We start from the raw sequence: 21595 nt of genomic DNA on the forward strand, positions 1-21595 counted from the left end.
TTATTTTGCAATGATGTTTTGTTAAATTTATTGAGAATCCCATTTTCATTTACTCATATTATTACATTCATAACTCAGTTCTCATTCAATTGCATGCTGAAAATCTATAAAATATTTTCCCTTAAAAACAAAATACAAAATGAAGCCACCACAGACATACAATGTGGCCACTTTTCTCTTCAATCTAGAAACCATTTTGTGAAAATAACTTGATATTGCCAAACTTTTCAGAGAGTTTCTCTATGTTGCAACTCAAAATAATAAAGGTAGTAAAATGTTTGGTAAAAGCGTCACACAATGGAATGAAAGTTTACATAAGCTTACGAGCAGTGAAAGGAATATTTTCCTACTGTCGTATTTAGTCAGAAATCCAGGAAATTCACCATTCAGTCTCATGACTATAGAAGAATAGGATGACAAAAGATGATTTCAGTCCCCCAATATTACAGCAAATGCTAGCAATGTCCAAGCCTTGGGCTTATTGTGAGAAAAATTTACATCTTTTATTCAGGAGAATCTAAAATGATTGCATATAAAACAGAAATTACCTAAATTGAACAAGTAGATAAACACTTTTTCATTTGTGTAATTTTTGAGACTAATTTTGATTAGCTCCTGTTTGATTTCAGATCACTGGCCATGAAGGTTTAGGTATCTTGTGATTTTATTGAAAGTATAACCAGACTAGCATCTGTAGAGGCAATAGTTAATGTGTATACTGCTACTATGCATTCTACATCAATACCTCAGGTGGCATCAAAAAGGACAAGATGGAGACTACATGAATCAAATACGTAAATTATAATCATTTGCATATTCCTTGTTATGCAAATCAGCCGATACTGTACCACTGATATCTGAGAAGAACACTTGAAACTTCAACATTTCAGTCAAAGTAGAATAACATGTAAAGATTTAGAATGGAGTAAACTTAGTATTGTACAAAGTACTCTGACGTTGTTCTTTCATGTATATAGCTGATTACACTTGAAAGCTACAAAATGTTTAACTGTGAAACACTCTCTTTCTAGCTGTGACCCATAGCTCATTGTCCTGACAACAATGCCTATTAAATTTTATAAAATTTCTCTGTAAAACTATACATATACTGGGTCATTGTCATGATTATTTCCTTCTAAATAATATTATCAGTTTCATCCATAAATTAAGAGCCCCACCTTAAAGTTTATGCTACATGTATCATTGTTTACCATTGGATGTGACCACAACTTTGTCATGTATCACAGCTAACATAATTTATTCATCATGAGTGAGGCATCATGTGCTGGTTCTACACATTCAGAATTTTTCACTCATTGATTTGACCATATTAATCTGTCAGTTATCATCTTGAGTGACATTATCACCTCTGTAGGAAAAGGTCAGATTTCTACTTGATGGTTTCATAGAAAAAAATTCAAATTTCAAAAGAAATACAAGTATAATATAACATGAATACTACAGAGAAACAAAAATGCTGCTAGAATAACTTTTTTTGCAATCCTCTTTCCTAGAATCGATGGACTGCACAGAAAAAAAACTTCAAATTAAAGGTGCATGCATTGTTCCTTGTTACGTGTCTATAGTCCTTGGTCTGTTTCTGTCTGTTTCTCTTCTGTTGCAGCTTCATCATCTTCCTCCTCCTCCTCCTCATCATCATCATCGTCATCATCATCTTCTTCCTCACTCTCACTGTCTTGTGCTGCAGCAGCCTTTGATGAACTTTGACCTTCCCTTGGCTGCGATGGTGCTGGAGGGGTGTCCACGATTGATGGATCTCTGGCACTGTGACCAGTATCGAGATACTGTCGTAGATGAATCTGTTCACGAGGAAAAGAAACATTTCAGCAGATCACAGTTGTCATCAGATTTGAATTCTATTAAAAGACAATTACCATGAAATCCGAAGGAAGTTAATTTAATGTCATCAATGAGTTTCCTTCAACAGAACATAATTGCATCGTCAGTCACTGCTTGAACACTTACCTGGATATGCAAAGTTACTTCAGCACTGCGGCTCAGATATGGAAAATTGCCTCCTGACTTGAGGTGAGCTCGCTTAGCATCAGGAAAACACTTGTACATTTCTTCTTTGACAGAGATGGAAAGGGCACTTTCATCAAAGACATCCATCAGAGTGATATCAACATTTTTTAGTTTCTGTGGCTCCACGTACGAATCTTTGCAGTTAAGTGTAAGTCGCGACGCTAGCTGTGACTGGCTTAGACTATCCAGCTGAAATACAACAAAATATTGCTCAATACATTAAGCAATTCCTCTGTTTTTTAATGTAGATAAAGTAAGATGGATGTAACAGCAAGCAGTTATGAAATGTCATCCACTTACACATTGCTATTAAACATTTAATGTTTCAATTACTGAATCTACTCCTCACAGCAATAAATCCTATGATAGACCCCTTCCATTTTGATAGCAAAATTCTTTCAATATTATGTCATGTTAAGGTTCAAATGTGACAATATCTAAAACTTAACAGAGTATCATACAGAATAACCTTCGGCTCAAAATCACTTCTCCCCAGAAGTAATTAGTAACAAATTAACTCTGAAGTTCTAAAATTCTACGAAGCCTGCATAAAATGTTGCCACTCCCCGGAAACTAAAGACAAACACATTCCAACAGTTCATCCTTAGTTTAATATTCACCCACATTCAGGATTGCTTCTGGAAGCAACTGTTATCTGACGCATTTTAAGTAACGTTAACATGATACTGTGTTATGGGCAATGACTTCTGCATTTATTAGGAAGAGAATACCATTCTACACTGAACAGGTTATTTTTGTTCTATGGGCTGAAATGATAGAAGTAAAATGTCGACTGTTCCCCACTATATGTAACATTAATATGATACTGTGTTATGACAATGACTTCTGCATTTATTTTGGAAGAGAATACCATTCTACACTGAGCAGGTTATTTGTTCTATAGGCTGAAATAATAGAAGTAAAATGTTGACTGTTCCCCACTATATGAAGAGAACAAAATGTGCTAGTGTTCATATCATTTTATATAGAAGTACAGTGTCCAACCAATTACTTAGGGACCATAGATAATAAAAACATGGGCACAGTAAACCATAGACCCTCGAAGGTCTATGAGTAAATGCAATGTCTGCTTTTAGGGGGGAGGGGGTTTGGCTGTATTTCGATTACTGTGCGCAAAAATCACACAACATGTCTTGATATTGCAATATCTCACTACACGTTTGTATGTATTGCAAAACATTGCTATATTGTTTGGCATGAACCAGGCCAGTGCGGCACCGATGCTACACCAGCATTCTTTTAGCATACATGTGGTTCAGTGCATGTGTAAAATAACGTAACGATCATTTTGGATACACTGTTTCAATTCATTTCATATTAGTTGCATCATTGCTGAGTTGGCAGAGACTGTGTTAGAAAAGGAAAGATACAAAAATTCAGTGTGTTACCGCATTGTTACAATTTGTTGCGATTTCATAGCGACGGAAGTACCAATTATAGGTATGCTGATACAGGATGAGGCTTTGTTGGATTTTCGCACTTAAAAACTTTCGTTTAGGGGAGGGGGGAGGGGGTTGAGGCTAAACGCAATTAGTTTTCTTTATCCACAGCCCTTAGTGAATTACATCACAGACAGTACAACAGAAGCATTCATAAACACACTTACCCTCTCAACCATGAAATCTATAGAATCAGCCATGTCTCCATCTGTCATTTTGGTGTTGAAATTGGCCATCACCATTCTCTTAAGTATAAATGCTGGCACTAACCAAAACCTACAAGCAAGACAAGGGCTTTATGAGAAACAATTTTCACAGCAAACGTCACTGATTTCCACCATCTTTCGATTATTGTGATGGCTACACAGTTTGATATACCGGTATATCAACATTCCATTAACTTACTGATGTAGCATCACTGACTAAAGCATCAGAGTAGGATATGTGTGCATATTGCCACTCTGTTGAACTTATTTCGACCTTTTTTGCAGGAAATACACTAAAATTGTGAAGGCTCATTCCCAACTGGAGGAACTTTTCCCTGTTTTTTTTTTCACAGCTATCAGTGTCGCTGTCTCGTTGCTTTTTTTGATCCATAAAACACACTGCTCTTATAAATTACATTGATGGTCTTGCATTTTATCTTTCAAAATTGAAAAGCTCTGCCATTCAATGGCATTGTACATGAGACAGCAAGTGTTCCAATTTCCCTTGTCACACGACACTGGACTAAATTACTTACGTTGGGGCAGCCATCTTCTGCTGGAATACTGCAGTATCTATGAATGCATTGCACACAATAAGAGACTGAACTCTTGGGCTTTTGAAAGTATGCTCGGCAAACTTGAGGGCCATGTAACCTCCCAAAGATGCACCAAATACATGTACCTGTGAGACGAGAAAATAGATATTTTTGAATGGCAATTTGTATGTCCCAGTATGTTTGGAAACTTAAATATCTGGATATATTTTGTTCATTTATGGTACTTGTCCTTTACAGTTAAAGAGGCACTCCCACTTGGTAACATTTTTAAAACACATTTTTTAATGCCAACCATTGATATTTGACATGGCAACTGCGCACGGATTGCGAGATATCGATAAAAGCATGTCATTTCCCGAGCGTATTTTTCACATCCCAAAGTTTCTGATTATGACCTGAAATCCGCCGAAGGTTTGTTGTTGTGCTGATGGACGATATTCTGGGGAGTCCAAAAACGTTCGAATGACGCAATTAATTTACCTCCAACTGCGAAGACTTTATAGACATCATTATGCCTTTACCTCAGGTAATTTTTTTGAAAAACTTCTCCTTAGTTTTTGTCCTTTTCATTATTCTCAATCAGATTTTTAACCAATACCACATAGATATCAATGTTTACGTGTAAAATATTAGCCGCCTCTGATGACTACAATTAGTCGTCTGCCACACAGTTACGCGTGGTTCGATACATAGCGGCCGCCACATGGTATGCGTCTGCATTCCACGCGGCGGCCGCTATGTATCAAGCAAACGTAACTGTGCTGGTCACCTATGCAAAATCTGGTAGAATTAGCAAGCTTTGCCTTTGGTTTTTTTTGCCGAGTCAGTAAGACTCGGCTTTCTCCGGCAGGACATGACCGATCACCGATGTGCGTGGTACTGTGGCGTACAGCAGCGTCAGCATAGACTTGTTCTCCATAGCTTAGTTGACAATGGCCCCAGTGCCGAACGTTCGATGTTCAGAAGCTGAAATTAGGTGGGCCACCGGAATTCAAACTTTTACTTTTTTGAGGACATGTTTTTATCGATATCTCGCGATCCACGTGCAGTCGCCACGTCAAATATCGACTGTTGGCATTAAGAAAATGTGTTTTAAAAATGTTATCATGTGGGAGTGCCACTTTAAGAATAAAAGAAAATTTTTTGTCAATTTCAAGAATACAATAGATAGAGATGTCTAGGATAGGAAATCATGAGTGTCTAGGATAGGAAATCATGAGAAAGTTGCTGTTTCTGTCCTGTTTTCTTGAGATATCAAATGAAACTTGCTGATTTTGTGATTACAACTCACCTTTTTCACAGACATTCTGTCATGAACAATCAATCTAAAGGACTCCTTAGCATATCATTACAAATTTGCTTATAAATATAAGAATATAACAGAAATATAAATGAATTAGGTAGCAGTGGGACTACCATCGGAGTTGCAGGAATTTTCAAGCTGGCGATGGCTAAGTTAATTCTCGATACTGTTTAACTTTATTTTGTAGGTTGTTTGATTTATCCAGCATTTCAAATTATCAAAAAGTGTGAAAACCATTGATAAATAGCCGTGACTGAACATAAAAAGTTAACTTCTTTCATTTAAAACTGAATGTTGTTATCATACTTTCTCAGTTATAAAGATAATACATAGAGAAATTATTTATCCTTTTGAATTTATGCAATACGCATTGCCATATCTGGAATATCAGCTTGAACAAGGAATAAGTTGCCACTGGATGAATATAATTGTTTTTGACAAAGTTTGCACAATACTTTATCCAGAAATATTTCACTTGAAAAAAAGACATGAAGCACACCATTTCTTGGTATACAGCATTAGTATTTATTTGCCGGAATAGCAATCAACATATATGATACGTCATTTTATCTGATATATTCAATGATATTATGAGATGATTTTTGAAAATGTGGTTCGAAGGTTTTCAGAGTCTTACAAGCAGAGACTGGCATTTTTGGTAACATTATTGAATTTACATCATTATGAGGTTTGCATGGTATAAAATAAGCAAATAGAAATTATACTTAAAATCCACAATTCTCACCTTGTCTAATTGTAAATGGTCTAACAGTTTCCGGAAACCTTCACAAAACTCTGGAATGGACCAATATACTGGAAATTCCATCTGAAAATCAAGGAAACAATAGTACACTGTATCATTTGCAGGAATGGTAAATGTGAAGTTGTCATGTACATAGCCATCATAAATTTCGTACATTCGGAGTGGGTGGATTATAAGGCAGTTCCTTGAGTAAACACAAAGTGAGGACCGCCATATTACTGTTCTTTGTACGGGAGTGAATGTACACTGACACAAATTGAAATAAATCAACCTTTTAGAGAATTTTATGTGAATTATTGTCCATATTTGTGAAGAGTTCATAGTATGCATCATATCTGAAAACTGATCTTGTTAAAAATAGCTTTATATGAAGAATTGGTAACAATTATGGTAGTAAACACACACACACGCATACACACACACACATATATAAATAGACTGATAGTGTACAAAGTGTTTGTTTATATGCACACAGTCTGATAAACATTCAGTATTATGTACATAAACTTAGTCTTGTCTTATGATTGACAGATGATAATTTGACTTATTGTTTCTAAATAAAGCATGAGATGAATTATTTATAGAAAAAATCTGGGAATTTTCATAACTTACGCTTAAAAACATGTTTACAATGTATGTAAGTACTTTGTTAGGTTTTGGTATGAGTTATTTGTACTTAACATTCCTGTAAAGTTAGTTGAATTAAGAGTTTTGACAACTTAACAGGTTTACATGGTGGTTTTAAAAATTGCATCCCACACAACTGCAGATCAGTCATGCACCGGTCAACACTCTCTGTATTACAAAAACATACCACTGTACACAGCAGCAGATGGTGATTATTTTCAAGCCATGTTAGAATAATTTGAAAAAAAGATGTGTCGCACTCAAGTTCTTTAAGGACAATTTATGTTATTGAGGAGGATTTCCTAAATGCCTGTGGGTTTTATGAGGTTGAGTTCTTTGTTGAGTCAAACTACACGATTGAGTTGGTGTCAAGTATGCATGCAAAGAACCTTATTAATGAGGAAATCATGTAAAAAAGCATTTACACATACATCACATTGCTAAGTGCTGTTATGGTTGTAAATTGTACCTTAATGTAGACACAGCAACCCAAAACATCATTTTTGCATATCTCAAAGATACCATAAATTTTGCCCTTTTTCATTGGCTTACAGAAAAGCTAAAAATAGTGCCTATAGTTGTTGCCCTATATGATAAAGTATGTTATAGTTGAATGTTGTAGGATTTGATATATTTCTCCTGATGAAAAATTTTAGGCTACTATGAATTTGATATCATTTTTCATTTATCACAATGAGCCTATTTAAAGACTATGACAATATTTATCGATAATTGTACGACTCTTTGTAAAGGAGTCCTGATAATATTTCAAACAGACTGAAAACTGGTTTTATTGTCTTTGAACTTTACATTTCATGAATCACTGGAATTTTGATTTGAATAAGCTTATGAATTTTACAAATTTCACCACAAGTACATAGGGAACAAATACACACAAAACACACATGGTAAAAAATCTAAAAACATCCCTAAATTCCTGTCTATACCTACCGATATGACTCTAAAGCCTTGTCCTGCAAGTGACAACATCTGTTGGTAGTAGACATCAGCAGTACCACTGACCGGTGGAAAGCACACCAGCGGACATTTGACACACCGGGGCCCTGCATCATACATGATCCATTCTTTGCTATCATCATCATCCACTACCACCTGGAAATTGAAAATATCGTCTAAGTAACTCATGATTTATGATTTTATTTCTTAACGAATTACATGAACAACTATCACCAGTGGCCTTGCATCGATACAATTTTAACTGTTTACAAATATAACTTCCATTATCTGCAACTTTAGAAATATTACTCTCATTAGCTGCACTTTTAATGTATTTTCAATTACCTTTCTTGCTCTCTTCATAAAGCACATTTTCTTGTCAATTATCTTTGCTGTGTTCATAAAACCCATTTTGTATCCTACTCTGAAGATCATTACAAAACATCCAGTGTGCAACTTGTCAAAACTGCCTGTATATCAATGCAACCTTTACATAAGCAATGTCCAGTGTTTACTTTTGACAACTACTGTTACTTAGTTCAAGACTAGAACTCATTTGCCAATGATAATTAAGCGATAAACAACACCCAGTGATGGTAACAAACAGATTTTGACTCGTTCATGACATATGTGCACGAGCAATATAGCGAGTGAATATGGAGTGAACTTGTCAAAATGGAGAGGTATGCCATCGCTAGGTGTGGTTTATTGCTATTATATCATAATTTAAATTTGAATTCTTGCACGAAATGTCAAAAAGGAAAATTGTCCTCCAGCTGACAGCTTGTACCCGTTCCAACCGTGCTATATTGCAAATACAGCACGGTTATTTTCATGTCTCAACAAATCAGATTGCAGTTTTTTTGCCACCAATATACTGGTATGATATGATATTGTATACATGTATTTTACACGATGCAGTAATTGTGTTTGCAAGGCTTATGCTTTGTTTTCCATCATACTTTGAAAAGAAGATGTTTTGGTTTTCGGGAACAAAAGTAATAAAATATTAATTAATTTCAAAAGTTGTTGCAATTGCCTCTAAATGCATTCTGTCAATTCCAGTGCTTTGTCAGGGGACCCAAATGCAAATTTACATTCATGGATTTACCTAAAATGAAGTTCTCTTATTTAATCATAACTTAATTAGAAATACACCATCACAATGATAATGAATGTGATGTTCACTGCCATCTTCTGCTGATGTTCTTTTCATAATGAAATCAAATACCTGAAATACCTTACGAATCTTTCAAATGGACTGCTTCAGAAATCACTCAAATGTGACACTCTCAATCAAAGACAACCATTCTCATTGATTCTGGAGTGAGTGTCTCATGGACTTTTGTACACATGCTCTCCTTGTTCTGTGTCAGCCATGCATGACAGGAAGATATGTTACTTTAATAGTGAAGTTGAACAATACAGGTGTACTGGGCTCTACTATGAATATTCTTCGATGTGTAACATATAGAAAACTGAAAAGTCATGCCAACTGGGTGTTCAGTCAGCTCAGAGGAAACTTTGCCATCTGGTGTATATTATTATTGTGTTGCTATTAATAATTACGTCAAATAATTTATGAAAATTACATGTGATTGTAGAGGATGTTCCCTACACAACTTAGGGCATAACATTAGGGTTTGGCCATAGCTGATTTACGACTCTGCTTTTGTGATGTTTGGTTTGAACTTTTTTCATAAATTCCCAGTGAGGAAATCAAGTTATTTATCATTTTCAATAAACAAACACTTGCTCTGTGTTTTCTATGATTTATCTAGGTACTCTTTCATGACAAATGTCCAACCACTACCCTTTTGAACTTTTTGTTATTCACACCTCTTCTCAAATCTTTAGTACAGTGGAAGGCTGACTGCTGTCACTATGGGTGGCAATATCTACTGACATGCTGACACCAAGGGTTGAAGTGACCCCCTGGGTAACAATATTATCCGGGTAAAGCTTACTCTGTACGGTCAAGCTGTTATGCCAGGCATGCATTGAGTTATAACCGTTAAAGAGACAGAGTCACTGGTTTTTTGTATTCCATGAAATGCCTTGAATTGGAATTATGTTCACCATGAGTGGTTAACTGTAACATCAAGTAGCATACACGAAGGTTTGCCGTTTTCTAAGTTCAAATGTTTGCGAATTGATACACCATATATTTTTGGCAGATGTTCCAAAATACCAATTTTTATTATTTTTCCTATCTCTATCTATCTAACAAATTTATAAAGCGCCAAATATCCAAAGGTAAAAACAATGCTCAGTGGCGCTAAGAGTTCATAAAAAGGCTCTCTGAAACATGTAACTTTTTAAGCGTCTTTTGAAAATGTTAATGTTAGCGGAGTTTTAATGTCAATGGGTAGAGAATTCCAAAGAACTGGAGCTGCTGAAGAAAAGGAGCGGCGACCATAAGAAGTCATCTTCCATCTAGGTGTGTGCAGAAGAAATTGATCAGATGAACGGAGAATGCGTGATGAAGAATGAGGCGTGATTAAATTCCTGATGTATAGTGGGGAGAGTCCATTTAGGGCTTTATAGGTTAGGAGCAAAAGCTTGAAGACAATGCGATAGGATACCGGAAGCCAGTGAAGTTGCCTAAGGACAGGGGTAATATGTTCAAATTTCCTGGTCAGTGTAATTAAAAATTATTTTTCCTCTGTAGTGTAAGCATTATTAAGACATGTCTTATCAGTAATTCATATTTCATATTTTAAAGTTTAAAAAAAATATGATTTCTAAAATAATACAATTGACCATGTTACTCTACCCCACATGGGGTAGAGTATTGAACTGTAAACATGCCCGAATGTAGAACACAGACGACTGTCAAATTTGTGGGGATGATAACCAGGTAGACACCACATATTTAAAACACATTTTTCCCTTTCATTTCTTTGATTTTCAAAAGGATCTGTGCCATATTGCAAAGAAAGATGTAATTTGTCCTCACACACTACACTGAGAGAGTATGCTTTCCTGCCTATAGAGAATTATACTAATAAAGCTAGGCTAGAGACTACAATTGCGGCCATAATTGCCAAATATATATGTCTTCTTGTCACTTCACCTTAAGTTTCCTAGAAGATGCAAGGGGAAATCACAGATTCATGCACTAATGTGTTAACGGATATCGTTTGCTTTAACAAGAAGAGGTGGGCCATTCTTCCCAGAAGTTAAAATGGATACGACAACACACCTCTGCGAACAAACAGTGGTACAAAACTCAATCGTTAATATTCAACTTCTGTCAGTTTGATGCAATCACCATCAATGAATTTATTATATTCTCATGTGAAAAGAATTTCATAATCTTACCCTCTTCTGGGACACGGTTGCCCTGAAACTCTGGTACTCTTGTGATTTCGTCAGCGTTGACATAGTATCACAATATTTTAAACGGATATCTCGAAGAAATTCTCTGCCTTTTTATTGATGAGCAAGTGCAAGGTGTAAAGAAAACACAGACAGTTGTTACAACGCCACTTCCGGGTTATGTACACGGTACGAATTCCACTTCAATATCTTCGGTGAAACGAAATCTAGCAGGTAGTCATCTCGTCCTCGAAGCGCCTGCAGTAAATAGTTTTCTTTGGAGTTTTTCAACCTTACACGAAGATCTACTCAGGGAAAGACCCCCTCCTCCAAGCCATGTCTATATCCTACAGACAGACGGGCTCCGTGCATCGAGAGTCGAATGAAGTCAGAATGTGTGACCTCGAGTCACATGAGATACATGAAACTTTTCCTGTGGCAGCCTTTACTCCGCAGGTGTCGTTTGTCGTTCTAAATTTGATGAAGGGGTGGGGCAATCTTATTGTGTAATTTCTCCAACTATAAAAGAACTTGCTTACTTCCACTGCGGTGCGATAAACCATAAAAACAATTGAAATTTGTTTTGTCAATACTGACAGTGCTGAGGTGTCTTTCCCAGGGTGAAGCAACATGACGTCACTTTCAACATCAAAATGGTGGGTGTGAGTTAAATTAACTGGAGAAAATCCTGGAAATATTCTCAATCTGTGATATTTTAACAAGTTTGGAGAGATTTCTGTGAACCTAAATATATCTTTTAAACATCTGTCGAGTTTCTTGTCGTTTACGTATCGCTTTATTACCTTTTGCAGAGTGAATTTTTGAGAGGTCTCCCGTCACACAACGAAACGAATTTCACACGCTTTCATTGTGATTCCGGTAAAACATCGGTAAGTAATTCACAGTACCGTATTCAGAAAGGTTTCCCTTTGCAAGCAATTTTAGGGTCTGCGGGCCCCCATAACAAATTTTAAACCTCTACACACCCTAACTTTGTCCTATCGTTCGTGTTTTTGTTTTCAGAGCCGGAGACCAACAGTGTATCTCCCAACGACAGACTACCCCTCCGATCAAGGTAAGAACTATATATTGAATTGCACACATAACAATCAACACAGTGTATGTCCTCCCAGGTGTGGTATCTTATAAATTGCAACTTTTTTGTTTCCAGTCCGTATCACGACGGCAAATATTTAGAAAGGAAAGAAGTAATGTCAGCCTAACCATTAATGACCTAATTTAATTTCAATTATATCATGCCACTGCCAGGTAGTTTACAATATGGACATTCCTCAGTTAACTGTGTGGAAACGTTGACTTTGTTGATTCACCGTTTTGTAATCTGTAAGATTTCACTGCAATTGGATAAGGATTGAAATGTGAAATTGGAAGATTTTTTTTTTCTCAGACATATCGTGATCAATAAGTGGCCTTTTTACAATATGTTTAGAAGTGGGAAAATGTGAAATTACAGTGTGTTTGAGTGTAATACTGCCAACTATGGAGAAGGGCCTAGTAATGATAGTGTAAAGGCATGTGTGAACCATAATTCCTGAGAATGACATTTTAAGTTTTGGAAGAAGTGAATGTTTTAGTCCAGAGAAAGTCTGATTTGAACCATTTTTAAAATGCTCAATGCTAATTTGCATAAGATACATTTTGACACAGCAAAAATTGTGTACCACATGAAAAATGTCCAAATCCAACGGAACTATGAATGTAAGATGCCCTTTTCGAAACAAATGGAAGACAAGCTATAATATGGATGATGGTACTTTTAATGAGAAGATGACATAAACTGTATCCACTTTGATATTATTGGTTAAGTATAATCATGATGATAAAACGGGCAACAAATTTGGAAACGGGGCAAGACTTTTGCATACCTACATGTATGTATATACACATTTAGATATACAGTGACACTGATAAAAATGTTTACAGATGTATTTCTCCTTCATGTAATTGCAAAGTAGTTCTGTGAGCACGTTCTGAATTTAAATAATTTGTAGCTGACACTAATCCCTATGGGGGACTTGCATATGATCACTTGCTCCAAACAGGTATTATCGGTGCCCCACCTCCCAGTCATGAATGTATACATGTAACTAGAAGTAACTAAATCAACAAGACTAAAGTTATCTGTGAACAGTTATTTGTACATTATTTGAGGTTGAAAGTTCACTGTTGAGAATAATTGTGCACCAGTATTGTCAAATGAATAAAACATCTTCAAGTGGCATTGCAGTTTGGGTATACCTTGTAACATTACAGTTTGAGTTTACCTTGTAACATTACAGTTTGAGTATACCACAACTATTACCAGTGTAAAATTTAACAGCAGTTGAACAGCAGTTCTCATATGGCTACTCTACTCCCAGAGTAACTGTGGTTCTCGTTGTATTTAGAACATGGATCATCGTAACTCTCCGGACATTTACCATAATCAGTAGAATTGCCCATAGAATATGTCTTTGACTTCATTTTTTCGGTAAAACAATAGAGTTATTAGGATATGCAGCATGATTTTTTTTGCGAAATGAAACGTGTACGTATATCCCAATGTTTCTTTATTTGTTAGTGCAGCAGCTTGTTATGAGTCAAGTTCAAATGTCAAAATATGTAGTGCTATTTATCGTCTTTTTACTAACAACATTTTGAAACAAAGTACCTAATGTGTATCATGAAGTTCTGAAGGTTTAGAGGCGTCCTGGTATCTCCTAGACATGCACACAACAGTAAGGAGAAATTAACACAGTTTCCTTGACCAAAAGACTTGCTGATACTTTCTCTCATGAATTTATTTTGTCCAGAAAACAAATCTGAACATGGATTATCTCTTTGATATTGATGTCATATCTTATCACAGTACACCAGGATTAACACATATCAGTACTGTGAACTTATGGTCAATTTCTTGTTGTATCTCGTACCTCCAACGTCCTAGCAGGACCCCTTTTTTATTTCAATTAAAAAACACATACTTTAAATTTCTTGTACAAGATAGGATGAGGCTTGTGCTTTCTCTTTTTTGTGAAATTGTATTCAGGTGGTTTGATTAAAACAACTCTGGCTGGCTGGGTAGGCAGGCTATGTCTACTTAGGGAGAGAACACATAATTAATGTCTAGCTTATAAATAATGTATCCGATCAAAGTGACCTACATTTATACATGCAGTGTGTTCAGATTGATTGTATGTGTTATCTAGGCAGACATTTCTGATGAATTAATTTCTGAATTGTGTAGACAGCTAGTTCTAGGCAGTCATCATACTGATTGACAGTATTTGAACAAAATAGTGGTGTATCACCCACACTTCACCAGTGTTATGGTATAATTTCAAAATAACCATCCAATACCTGAATTCTTAATGACAGATTCATACAGGGTGGCAGTATTTTCCAGGAAATATTGTTGAGAATGCAAGTTTGTTCTTATGTTTCCCCGTTTCATATGATGTTCTGAGAATTACTGTAGATTAGTATATGCTTTGATCAGCTATGAAAGGTACGCCCTGAATTATAGAGTAATCGAGATACCTTTGTAGATTTGTTCAAGAAAACTCAAACTGTTCTCTTTCACATTATAAATCAAAAACAAACATCATGGGGTCACCGTTCGAATGTTTTAGTAGAAAGGTATGCTGCGTCATACTGACTGGCATTTGAAATCAGAAATGGCAATGTTTCTCTGTATTAGATCCAGGGGGAGGGGGGGGAGTAGTTATCAATTTTCACACAAACCACAAACAAGATAGTGAAAACTTGAGTTTTTTTCCAAAATTTTCAAAACAAATCCACACTTTGTAAAACAGCATGTGGCATGATGAGGGTTTTTAAGTCCACCTATCAGAGCCAGAGTACGTCTTACGTGAAATCCAACTTGTAATCGCATATAGCTTTGTCAAACTGTGAGTGAGCAACAGAAAGTTTTTCTAAATAAGAGAATTGTTTGTTGTTTTAAGTATATCGTTTAACATTGTACCAGTCTTGCTGTTGGTTTTATGGCAGTGAGAAATATCATGAACCATTTTTGTCAAGGATGAGTTCTTTGATAAGATAAGTACCCATTCAGAACAGACTTTGTAGATCCAAAATGTTATCTTATGAATAATTCCAGGAAATTTACTGGCAATATTACAACAAGTTTGGTAGCTCAGCTCATGTATGTTGATGTTCTGATATTGCATTTGCTCTGATGTGAAATATCAGTTTTTAGGTTGAAACACTAATTTTCAGTGACTGTTTATTACTATCCTTCATTGAAGGTTTATTTGATGAGTCTCCAAATCACTAGATAAATGCAAAATTTCATGTCATTGCAGTAGATCAGACTTCAGGGAAGGCATGGACAGTCTTCCACACAGTTTGATATTTCCAGTGTACCTTTTAAAGGTTACAGAGATAACTTTGACATTTTGATTGGCAAATGCCTGGATTACTGAGTACCCAAGTACCAGTATACATAAGCTACATGTACTGGCATATGACCAATGTATCATCCCCTTTATCAAGCTGCATGGACTTCATCAACACAATGCAATAATGCACCATATCGGGTGTACTTCGATGACAAATTAAATTTTTTCAAGTAATTATAGCCGGAAATTTCAATCATACGCAGTAAAAGTGAAACGATATAGAGTGCTTGACTTAAGCAGGTAGTATCTAAATATAATTTGAGCTCCTCTCTTATTTTGATTGATTTCCCTTGAGAATACACAATTTTCTGAGACGGTCATGGATGGTCACTCTGATCAAACCAATATCCGTGGTCGTGTTTCTAACCAATTTCTGGGGTCGTGTTTCCTAATATTGATGAAAAAAAACCTGATGTGAGTTGTATGCACAGAAATGCAAATGTTGTTCCGTTTTTGTTACAAAAATTGCGGCTTTGAAAGAGAGATAGTGCTGAAGATACCTAAGTTGATATTTATATTGATGTAGGCAACACTTCTACGTTCATTTTTTAAAAAGATATTAGTTAATGGATTGTATTGCCTTCTGATGCAATGGTACAAAAAAAAGTTGACTAAAATAGTTCTTGCAAATTTGGTAGTTTCCTATGGGAAATAGATATTTCTTATGGTGAACAACAAGAAGTATTGAACTGTACAGTTTCTTTGGAAATACGTACATATTCTATAAACACCTCCCACACACATCAATCCCAAAGTTTTGACAGTCATCACAAGATGATGTCAGTATATTGTGAACTTCGGGAAGACAGGTCAGTCGACTAGAGTTGGTGTAGGGTAGGGTGGGTGTAGGGCATTGCTTATTTATCGCTGAATGTCTGAGAAACAGTTAGACACAGATTAATCTTCTATCTCCCAAGTTGTATTTCTTTCTATGGTTTGTCTATGGAGCCTGGTAGAAAGAGGATTAAACAGTCGCAGATATTTTATATATGTCTGTATTTCCTATACAGAGCATAGAAATCAGTGTAACATGCTTTGAGTAGTGTCTATACAAGATATTACTGACTGTAGATTTACTGTATTGATACAACCTTTGCTCCCAAAAAAATGACTGTTCATTTAGACAACAGCGTTATTTATGAAGGTAACAATAGATAGCAACATGAGTAAGTAAGCATCAGTTATTCGGCAGCAGGATTGCTGACCTGATTTTGATCATTTAGAAAAGTTTTACTAATCTATTTCCAAATACCCATTTGATTAGTGCCCACCTGTTTGCACATGAGTGGAGGAAATTTTTATGTGGCATCTGCTTCCTGAATATCGTTTGCCCTGAAAAAGGTATTTTCCTGTGTTTTCAATCCATCTTTTCCTGCCTTTCCAGTGATTACAACAGAGAAGACAAATATCCTTCTTAGGTATCTACATCAACAATGGGATAAAAAGGTAGGCTGATCAGCGATATTGTTGTGTTACCCGTTGCTATTTAACCCTTTTCCTGCCAAGTCCATATTTCACCACCAGGTCAAGATGGTTAAAATTAAAGCGCAGTGGTCATCGCGCTGCGCATCCTCCTGAGGGGGTCCCCCTCTGTTGTAAACAAATCCAAGAGCGCCGCACATGTTACGGGTTGATTGTAATGTTTGCGAAGTTGCCGCTTGTTAAAATGGCGGCTGATCTGTCACAAGCATACCAACTAACCAAATGTAACATGCAATAAAGGTCAATTAATCTAAGTTAAATATCTGCTGAATATTGAATAATAATTGCATGCTGGATTGAGATAACATTTGCTCATGATTTTCTTGAATCAGTTGAATGGGGCTCGGCTACTGTTATCGCTCGAGCCATAGAGCTAGACGTACGCATGTATACGCCAACAGACTATCAACGACCGGGCTCTAGTTTTCGACATCGCTAGCAAGGACGAGAGCTTTCATTTCAAGAGGCCCGACAGGAGTACAAAGACAACAACCCAAACTACAGAAATCTACAGCTCGCAGAGCAATGCCCGCTGCAGCAAGAAGCATCTCTGCATCTGTTCCGTTCCGTGGTCTGTATGAACGTCCGTGTCAAACCGGGTATATGACGCGCTACACTCAGCTGTGGAGAATCCAACTCAACTACAAAGTTTACCCCGTTTTGGGGTGCAAACGAGAATTCGGAGTACAGGTATCAAGTCAAGCGAAGGACCTTTCATAGGTCTTCTTGTTATGTGGGGGTTATCTTACTTGAAAGAGGATTCAGACCTACCCGGCAATCAGGAGGTACAACAACGAAGTTTGCCCAGCACCGGTAGGCCTACACAAGCTAGCGGTTGGATCACTGCCATGACCGTGCACAGGACCGGGGCACAGGATCTCTCGATAAGTCTATGCACGGTGTAGCCGTGCAATTTTCCTGCCAAATGCCGCGAAAACCCGCTCATTTTGTCTATTGTTTCCTGTCATTTTACTATTTCTTACCACGTAATACTAGGAGAAGTAAGACATGGTGATCAACAGTTGGTTGTGGGCCAAGTCGTCGCGGGCCGGTACGTTGTGGTACCGGATTCTCTATATCCGTGTACGTCAACGTGACTGTCTCCCAACAACATCTCCCATGTCCTGCTCTGGCTTGCCGATCATGGTCTTGAGTGTAATTTTTGTGTTAGGCATTGTGCTTGTTGCTGGTCTACATATATAGGCAATGTTGATCATTTCAGTTATGTGTTTTCACTACTGTACCATAGCATTGTGTATAACCAGCGTGATCGCGCGCAATCAAACCTTTTTGTTCACTGTGTCTGCGTGCAGTAAACTTGGCGACATAATGTGCTGAGTGTAGTGTCCCAATGTTCGTAGCTCTACACGAGTTTATAGATAGAAATACACCACTGAAGCTCGTTTCCGATCTTAATATTTTACTATTGCATGATGTTGAGTCTTACAAAGGCCTTAACAAAGTGGGGGACTGCTCCCATCTCACTGCTATTGAAGCTGAGAAGACTTATGTTTACAAAAATTTATGTTTATCAACAAAAAAATCACGCACGCGCAGCGCGACGACCACTGCGCTTTAATGAAATACAACATATTCCCTATGGTGTATTTTAACATAATACTAAACATTTGAAAGCTGTTGAAAACATAAATACTGTAAACTTGATTTTTTTGAACTAAAGATGGTATAACAGACCAAGCCAAGTGGGTGAAAATACGTCATGTTTTGGCTCAATACTGCTTTTTACTGACTTGGCTGATGGGGAAGTGATACTGTCTGGCAGGAAAAGGGTTAAATCTGCAAGCTATCATTATGTGCCCATTACTATCAAATTTGATGAGTTTGTTGTATGTCAAGTTATGAAGGGCAAGTATACCATATATTCTTTTACATTAATTTTATTTCTGTTGTCAGTGCTAAGAGTTTGTGTTTTGGGTCATTAACAATTGAAAGTTTACATTGTGACCAATTATTCATGAGATTATCAGGACTTTATGATTAAGATAAAAATAATTAATTGTGTAGACAAATTAATTCTGATGTTAGTGATTAAAAATTTTTCAAATTTGTTGTATCAAGTCACAGTCCCTGTGGTGGAGTGATTGTGATCAAATTCAGAACAGATAATTTTCATATGCAAAATGTAAGCATATCCAAGACAGCTGCCAAAGACATTGTTTGGTTGTCACCTATAAAAGTTTAGTGGATTTCTCTTTCAAAAAAGTCTTAAAGATGACCAGCTTTCAATAACAACACAGGAGTACTTTTTGGGTTTTAAAAAAAACATGGCTGTTATGATCTGCAATTATTTACAAAATTTTGTCATAATTATTAATCAATCAAGATTTTGATCATATCTTATACTAAAAACCAAAAACTCTATATTCTCGAAAGAAATTTTACACAGCAATGTATCAAAAGAGAGTTCCAAATTTAAATTCAAGACTTGGTGTGACTTTAATGGATTTGATGTATAGTTTACAGATTTCAAACAGAACAAAAACTATTGTATACAGCTTTCAAATTTTAAAAGTGCCAAAAACAGTCAATTAGTGTTGCTTTTGATGTCAGAATACTATGAGTGGAAATGTAAATTACTTGATCACAAATGTGATAATATTACCTTCAGTATTGCATTGCTTGTGAATGAGTTGTGTGGTCTGTAGCATAATCTGTTAAAGGTATACAGTCGCCTGTAATCTAAATATGTCCATATATGGTCAAAGGGGCGTTCCTTGGTATTCAAAATGCCCATGTGAGGGCGCTGTTTTTAAAAAGTGGCCACCCTCTTAAAATCTGTGATTGGTCAGATTTTCTCTTTCCATGGTAACTGTGGCAAAATTGGAACAGGTGACAGTATACCTTTAAGATCAATGGAGATACATATGTATGTGATTAACCTCCAGACAGTACTCAAGATTACGAATATATATATGATATGATTTGTACATGTGAATATTACTTTATGAAACTGGGCATTTCCTCTCTGTATCAAGAGGTTCAGAGAGGAGTTAAAATAATTCCAGGCTTTGTAGTCTTCATACCCATTACCCTACCCAGCTGCTGAAAACGTAATATTGAATCTGTCAGTAGTTGACTTTGTCGTGATCACTGAGGTGTGAACACAGCCATGCTATTTCATGTACGTAGGTTCAGTCTGCCTATTTTAACCCTTTGAGCGCCAAAGTCAACTTTTGTTGCCCTCATAAAAAATAGTGCAGACAATTTTTTTAGCTCACATTTGGTATACCAATGTGAGGTAATCGTATAAGCTGAATCAGTTCATTTGCATGCCATTTGCATGTCTGTATGTATGTATGTATGTATGTATGTATGTATGTACGTATGTATGTATGTATGTATGTATGTCCGTCCACATCAAAAACAGCTAAACGGCAGAACCTACTGTCTTAGTATTTGGTGTACAGGTGCACCTAGGGGTGGAGATGTGAATTTGTTCAAATGAACTTGTCAGTGTCAAAAATATGCAAATGAGGGGGGGAAAGGAAAAACCCTGCAAATTGCTAAAACTCTGTAACCATTGGTCAGATAGGGTTGAAACTTGTTGAGCAGGTTCCTTTAGGTATTCTAAAGCAGATGTGTAAAATTTAGGATGAAATTTGCATGTTTTTATTTTTCAGGTAATTTTTTCAGTTTTTAGTCAAAAAATGTTTAACTCTGAAACCACTCATCTGATTGCTCTGAAAGTTGGTATACATGTTCCTCAGGATGACATCAGTCAAGTGTATACAAATTTAATTGAAATTTTCATATTTGTAATTTTGGGGCAATTTTCCGAATTTTTGGTCAAAATTTTTTTTATTCAAGAATAACTAATCTGATAGCTTTGATATTTGGTATACAGGTTACTAAGGTTGATCCAAATCAGTTTGATGAATATCGTGAAGATATCTTGAATTTTATATTTTTGCTGAATTTTTTGGTTACTTTTCTCATTTTAAGTAAAATTTCTTCTTCTCTGAAACCGCTAGCCCAATTGCTCTCAAATTTGGATTGGATGTTTGCAAGGGTGTTACCCTTCTAATTGTTGAAATTACGACAAAATTGGAAATATTACTGTTTTGGGGCAATTTTTGTTATTTTTGGTCAAAAAATCGTAAAAAATATTTTCATTTTAAAGCCCCTGGACAGACGGCTTTTACATTTGGTGTACAGATGTCCAGGAATGACAATAGTTAGATATGTGGAAATTGTCCTGAAATATACAAATTTGTATTTTAAAGACAATTTTGTCATTTTTGGTCAAGAAAATTTGTTCTCAAAATTACTTGTCTGATAGCTTTGTAATTTGGTACAAAAGTCCCGAGGGATGTTATTAGATAAATTTTCTGCTCAAAGTGTTGGAAAACCCCCAAATATTTATATTTTAGGTAATTTTCTTTTGTGACCTTAAATGACCTACACCAACCAAGGATTTGTTGTGAGACAGTT

At 36.2% G+C, this 21595-nt stretch overlaps 2 protein-coding genes across 2 annotated transcripts in view; one reads left to right on the forward strand and one right to left on the reverse strand.

Annotated features, from left to right (window-relative positions):
* LOC139121344 (maspardin-like) lies at window positions 1-11675 on the reverse strand. The gene is made up of 7 exons (XM_070686160.1): window positions 11244-11675; window positions 7914-8075; window positions 6318-6398; window positions 4249-4394; window positions 3674-3782; window positions 1987-2235; window positions 1-1820 (listed from the first exon to the last, which is right to left on the reverse strand). Exons 1-7 carry the CDS (start codon window positions 11304-11306, stop codon window positions 1581-1583), a joined length of 1050 nt encoding a protein of 349 aa, XP_070542261.1. The 5' UTR covers window positions 11307-11675; the 3' UTR covers window positions 1-1580.
* Window positions 11676-21595, forward strand: part of LOC139121347 (DET1- and DDB1-associated protein 1-like) — an 18263-nt gene continuing 8343 nt past the window's right edge. The window contains exons 1-4 of the mRNA XM_070686164.1: window positions 11676-11896; window positions 12053-12130; window positions 12264-12315; window positions 17046-17107. Coding sequence (XP_070542265.1) covers window positions 11894-11896; window positions 12053-12130; window positions 12264-12315; window positions 17046-17107 — 195 coding nt within the window. The 5' untranslated portion in view covers window positions 11676-11893. The remainder of the gene's footprint in view (window positions 11897-12052; window positions 12131-12263; window positions 12316-17045; window positions 17108-21595) is intronic.

Source organism: Ptychodera flava, chromosome 21 (genome assembly GCF_041260155.1).
Source record: "Ptychodera flava strain L36383 chromosome 21, AS_Pfla_20210202, whole genome shotgun sequence".
NCBI classification, from domain to species: domain Eukaryota; kingdom Metazoa; phylum Hemichordata; class Enteropneusta; family Ptychoderidae; genus Ptychodera; species Ptychodera flava.

Bases quoted from the DNA above. Each gene is read 5' to 3' on its own strand.
- LOC139121344 (XM_070686160.1), bottom strand. From the start codon at position 11,306: ATGTCAACGCTGACGAAATCACAAGAGTACCAGAGTTTCAGGGCAACC. The intron at 2,236-3,673 runs GTAAGTGTGTTT...GTTGTATTTCAG, and splicing joins TAGATTTCATGGTTGAGAGG to CTGGATAGTCTAAGCCAGTC. The intron at 1,821-1,986 runs GTAAGTGTTCAA...CCTCGTGAACAG, and splicing joins AAGTAACTTTGCATATCCAG to ATTCATCTACGACAGTATCT.